At 33.7% G+C, this 6,414-nt stretch overlaps 1 protein-coding gene across 2 annotated transcripts; it reads left to right on the forward strand.

Moving 5' to 3' along the window:
* Positions 1,219 to 4,626, forward strand: LOC109713101. 2 transcript variants are annotated; one of them, XM_020237065.1, is made up of 7 exons: positions 1,219 to 1,598; positions 1,687 to 1,773; positions 1,878 to 1,925; positions 1,993 to 2,250; positions 2,454 to 2,504; positions 3,141 to 3,177; positions 4,521 to 4,626. In XM_020237065.1, exons 1-5 carry the CDS (start codon positions 1,248 to 1,250, stop codon positions 2,472 to 2,474), a joined length of 765 nt encoding a protein of 254 aa, XP_020092654.1. In that variant the 5' UTR covers positions 1,219 to 1,247; the 3' UTR covers positions 2,475 to 2,504; positions 3,141 to 3,177; positions 4,521 to 4,626. The 2 variants fall into 2 exon arrangements, with proteins under 2 accessions (XP_020092654.1, XP_020092653.1); XM_020237064.1 differs by having other exon boundaries at positions 2,454 to 2,496.

Genomic DNA, 6,414 nt, shown 5'->3' on the forward strand with positions numbered 1-6,414 from the left:
TTTTTAACCAAGTTGATGTTGTATATAGACGCGTAGTTTTCGAAGCAAAAGTAACCGTTCTCAAACAATTACTACTCACACTGCTGGGCTCGAGAAGTTTTGGCTCGTATTCGTGAAGAAAAGGTAAATCACTAAATTCACCTATCCTTCTAAGTTGATTATATACTACGACACGAATTCATTGAATTAATAATTTTTTTTTATTTACAGCGAAAGGAAAAAGGATTAGTCCAACTAGGGCCGAACTATTTAAGATTACTCATGTTCACAAAAATGGGACCCGATGAATGAAAGAATGTGCCAAAAAAATTGTAATTAAACTAATGTTTTACTTTTTGTTGTAAAATTTCTACTTTGACGGCTTTTGTTTTGGCGGCCATGCGGAAACCCAGTCGACTTGCATACTCATGGAGCAGTCCATAATGTACCAATTGAAATTTTGACCCATCTAATTGCTGTTCAAAGTGTAATGAGAATCAAAATTCTTTACATAATGATGCCATTATCTTCTTTTTAATTTTTGAAAACAGGTGGTGTTCTTTCTGTTAATGGAAACTTTAGTTTCCACTCATCAGAAAAACTAAACAAATAGCTGAGGTTTTCTCCATAGGCATTCCTCCCATGCTTTTCCCTTTGCAAGTATCTAGCTTTATTACAGAAAAATGGAGCTTGATATAACGCAATTAACCTCCTGTAGTCAAAAGACACCATGCCTAGGTACCAAAGATGCCAGATGAATTGCTAATGCTCAAGTACAAGTGTCACTATCCTTCAACTAGTATTTGTGTGGATTAGGTTCTGATTTTCTTTAGTGATTTGCTTTTCTCTATGGAATTTGTTGTTCCTTTGTATGTACAAATCTCAACTTATTCTGCTTCCAAAGACTTGCTACTAAGCAGAGTGTTTTTTCTTCCTTGTTTCTTTTGCAAAAATAAATAGCAATTGAGACCTTTTCAATAGCTGTCAAATGACTAAGCAAGAAGTAGGCACCTATGTACTAAAGAAGTATGCTATACATTTCCCTTGTATGTACAAATCTCATTTCCTTGCTTCCAAAGACTTGTTACTGAAGTAAGTGTTTTTTCTTTCTTGTTTCTTTTGCAAAAATAAATAGAAATTGAGACCTTTTCAGTAGCTGTCAAATGACTAAGCAAGAGTAGGTACCTATTTACTAAAGAAGTAAGCTATACATTTCTATCTACTCTTGACGTTGTGATATACATGACCTGTTATAGAGAGAGATTGATATGAAGACCAAGAATCAACCAGATATTGCCAAAAAAGGAGCCAAAGAAGTAAATGATTTATTTTCGGAGATATTTGGAAAAGAAAAACATGGTCGTGTGCGTGGTCTTGGTTTGGGCCCTGCTCCTACTCATATTTGGACCGACGCACCTTCACCTGCAACATGTATAAGAATGGCAACTGAGGCTAGAAAGAAAGCAGAGGAGGAAACAAAAGAGATGAAGGAAAGAATGATGGTTATGGAGACCCAGTTGGCTGAAATGAAAGCGATGATGACAACTATGTTGCAACATAAGTCTACTGATTTCCACCATTCTAATTATACACCTACTAATCCAATGGATGGTCGACAGGTTTACTAATTAAGCATTTCTTAGGGAATTTATTAAAGTCTTTTATTAAAATTTTAGTATTAATTACATCGTGTTATTTCTTATATAGAATATTGTTGATGCGAATAATCCTAAAGATGCATTGGAGAGAGAAGCACGATCGTCATCATCCAGCCATGAGTTTCAGTCTTATCAGGTAAATATTTTGCCTAGATGGAAATATATGTTATATTTTTTTATTAGAAAACCATTTAGTTCTCTAATATATATATATATATATATATATATATATATATGTAGGTCCATCAAGCAAAGAAAAAAAGAGTGCGATATGAACCTGAAACTGAGGTAACATCTATATTGAAAATTTGATAGTGAAATATATGCTCCTCTATTTACTAAAAATGTTGGACAGGGTGCACAAGAAGTGCTCTTAATGTCTGTTGGACAACCTCATCGTCCCGTTGCACGAGGACTTCTGTTTAGCAAAGATCCTTCTACTATCGTAGGAGGCGACAAATTAGGTCAACAATATTGGGAGATTTATATTGAGGTAGTAATGATACCTACAGAAAGTTTGATTAGGAGTTATCATGGTATGACGAGGAGTTATCATGGTATGACGAAGATACGTGATGCTGCAAGAAAATCTATTGCTTGGCCATCCTATCTTGTAAGTATAATACACATATACATTCAAAATGACATGTATTAAATAATTTTGTATATATTGAAAATTATTGGCCTCAATATTTTTTTTTATTATAAACAAAACATCTATGTTTAGTTACCAAAATTCAATAATTATTTTCCTTTGATACATTGGAACATAATGCTTGACCTTATATCTAGTACTCTTTTTTTTTTCTAATACAGGTTAAGCCAGTGAAAAGGTGAAGACAGCTATCCGGGGATCTGGGTAAGACGGTGGGATCTCTCTCTTTCACTATAATTCTTGCACCTTTAATGGTAAGATTACTCTTTTTTTCTATTGGAGAAATCTTTGTGGGTTCCTAAGACCCTAAGAATCGATGACCCAGACGATGCTGCAAAGAGTTCTATATGGACTACTCTTGGGATTAAGCCAGATGAGGGAGGTATATTTAAGTCTTTCAAGTCCAAAGCCGAAGCTAAGAAATCAGATGCCTCTCACGTATTATAGGCAATATCACGCTCTCAATCCTTTCAGGAGAGCACATGATAGGACCTTTTGGGTTACCTGGAGTATATAATTTTTTTTTTCCTTATATTTATACAGTACAAGCTAAATGGTTGTTTATAGGATTTGGTGCTGCTAATGTCTTGTTACTCCAATAGAAGCACTGTGTATGTACCTAAAGCAGTAGATTGTTTGAAGAAAAGCCGGTAGTAGAGCTTGTTAGTGCTTTTGCTTCAAAGCTGCAATGACTAATGGTCAGGCTTGTCAATATGTCTTTGATTGATTAAGAATTGGAACTGCAAATATCATTATTCCAATATTGGGGATGTTTTTATAGTAATAGGCGCATTATTCCACTTATATTATTGTGTATAAAGAGTAATGATAGGGATTTTTAATTGCAGGAGGTGGAGCACTATGAGATTCGAGAAGTTTTGCGATGTGAGTATACTTCTTTTAGTTGTTTTTCATTTCATAATTTTTTTTTTTTTTGAACTGAAATTAGAAGAATATATAGGTGCTTTTCATATTTCTTCTGCAATGAAGGGGCATTACAAGATGTTCTACTTAAGAATTTTCCTGCAGAGATAAATCGATTTCCGGAGAATGATATCAACATAACTTGAAAAGTAAATAAAAACATCGAATTTGATATCCGCAAAAAGTATAAGACTATAGAAAATGAAATTGTATGGTGTGTACCCTGAAGCTTTATTGAACTTCCCTGTTTGGAGCTCTTCATTAGGCCTCAAAAATGGACTACGAAATTAAATGGGTTAATTTGGTTCTGGGATGTTTGCTTTGCACTGGTGTTGTGTTAATTACTGGATTTTCTTACAAAGGCTCCGGCTTTGGTAAAATTGGCTTATGTTTCATATGAAATGCGACTCATTTTCTCTGATGTTGGGTGGTTAGTAATTTTAATGTGCGGTTTTGCCATTTGCTAGTTTCACACCTATCTGAAGTTCTTAGTTAACATTGTTACAGAATTTTGTAGTTGTACGGGCCAATCTTGCATTTCAGATGCAGTTTCTAAGTACCAAGTCATCTCAAAGTATTCAAACAGCAGCCCCGAGAGATTAATCATATGGATACACGTCCAATACCCGTAGTATAGATTCAGATATAGCATGAGAAATCTGATTTAATTACATGTTTTAATCAGATCTTTTTTGTGCTCTTGATTGACATTTGGAAAAAAAATTCACGTCCTTACACCCTAAGATATCGAGTGTATAAAGAGAGTAAATTGGAAAGAAGAGGGTAAAAGAACTTCTCGTTCTACTTCCTGCTCTAATTAGGTTAATTGTCATGCCTATATCCGTGTCTACTATTGGCTAGTTTGTTGACAATTGAAATCACTTTTTAACACTTAGCTAGCTGAGGAAAAGCGTAATCTTACCAGTAAAACTTGTATTAGATTTGAGGTTCTTTATAGATTAGGTTGCACTTCACTTTTCGTCGAATGTTGAGAACTATCAATCATGTTAATTATTGCATTAAATTTGAAGGATATGAATTGAATAACTTTGATCTTATGATACTAAAAACTGCTTGTATTCTGTATAGGTTTCTTATTACCCAACAAACTTTGTACCCTTGTTGTAGATGTTGCTTAACAGGGTTTGACATGTTATCTTGATCTGCTTTTTGTATTTTCTGGATCTTGTTTGGAAGTCATTATTTTCATGTTCAATCTCCTTTTATTTCAAATATGTTTTCCTTTGGAGGTCGTTTGGATGAATCATTTTGTTGCTTAATTTCTTCTTGTCTTTACCAAATAGGTTGCTAAGGACCCATCTGGCAAAGATATCAATGCTCTTAAGCAGCACATAAAGAACCTCCTCATCCAGCCCCGTCCACGCCTCACTTCAACATTTTGTATGATCCCCGCAGAGAAGGAGCCAACTTTTCCTGTGGACCAATAGAAGGCTTCATTTTGTTTCATTTTGTCTATAACGAAAATATATATTTGGAGTACTGTTACTATTTGGTTGTTGGGATTAAACTCATAGTTTTTTTGGTTTAATATGGATGCCGAATATATGATATATACAATTTGAAAGTTTATGAAGTTAACTTTTTGTTCTCTAATTTTTTTATGCAAAACTTATTGTGATTGAAGTTACTTGCATGCGTATACATATTTGTCATAATCTTTTGTATTTACATGTATGATATATTTATTGGTTAATTGTTAATTGTTGTTTCGTCGTGGATGCATAAATTTCTATTCAAAACATGCATAATAATGCATTACAAATGCATCTTTTTGCCGAAATTTTGAATAAATGGCAGTTTTGATTGCCAAAATATATATCTTAGCCGGCACTTTTGACTACCACTATAGATATGTATAGTGGCAGTTTTGATTGCCGAAATAGATATCTTAGCCGGCACTTTTGACTGCCACTATAGATATATATAGTGGCAGTTGTGAATGCCGAAATAGATAGATTAGCCGGCACTTTTTACCGCCGAAATAGATATGTATAGTGGCAGTTGTGAATGCCGAAATAGATATTTTAGCGGGCTCTTTTAAGTGCCACTATAGATTCTTTTGAAGGCACTTTTGAGTGCCGAAATAGACATTTTATCTGGCCGTTTTAAGTGCCAGCACTTGTATATATACTGGCAATTTAAAGTGCCGGCTATTTAATATTTACTGGCAGTTGTGAAGAAGTGCCAGCAAAAGAATTGCCGACTGAGTTTTAGCCGGCATTTGTGAGTGCCACAAAGAACTGCCGGAAAAAATCTTTCCCGGCACTTTTGTTATCTTTCCTGGCAGTTTAAATTGCCTCTAAAAGCCCCTTTTGGTGTAGTGATAATAGAAAATTATCTTTTTTGTCTGTAAAATTATAAACTTCAGACTTGATTTGGCATTGTTGTTATTTTTTTTTATTTTTTTAAACATTATTTCCACATAATTTGATACAAGTGATCATTTTTTTCCTTTAATGATTGCTCAGCTTTCAATACACTCCAGCAAAGTCATGAATTAACTAATTTAGAAAAATTTTGGAAGTGAAAAAAAAATTAATTTTTGAGTTTCTTACTTTTTATATTTATTATTTTTGTTATTAAACAAAACGTAAAGTTTGTGAACATACTTCCATCCCTTCCTATACTATTTGATAAAAGAATGATAATAATAACATACGTGGCTTTAGTATAGTATTTATTTTGTATAAAATTTATCTATAAATATATAAACTTTACCACATTATTATATAAATTACAATATTAATTTCGTCTAAAGCAATTATGTGAAAGACATATTTGTGTGACAATATTTGTTCTTATACTATTTCAAAAAATATGTATATGTGTGAATTGTACATTGATTTGTCATCAGACACATCAAATTTTGAATTTACTTTAATTAAATATTAATCAATATTCACAGAAATGTAATTATATGTAACGACCCAGCCCACTAGCAATAATAACTCGTTGGGCCCAACAACCGGCCCAAAATGCTTAAGCCCAGTTAAGAGTTTAGCCCTATTTTATCTTATATATAGGACTATCTGGGGTCTCACAATCTCCCCTCCTTTAAGCCCTGACGTCCTCGTCAGGCTCAGACTCACAAGTACCAGGCGATGTGAGACTCATCTCNTATAGATATGTATAGTGGCAGTTTTGATTGCCGAAATAGATATCTTAGCCGGCACTTTT

The sequence above is a fragment of the Ananas comosus genome, linkage group 7, assembly GCF_001540865.1.
Source record: "Ananas comosus cultivar F153 linkage group 7, ASM154086v1, whole genome shotgun sequence".
Taxonomy (NCBI): domain Eukaryota; kingdom Viridiplantae; phylum Streptophyta; class Magnoliopsida; order Poales; family Bromeliaceae; genus Ananas; species Ananas comosus.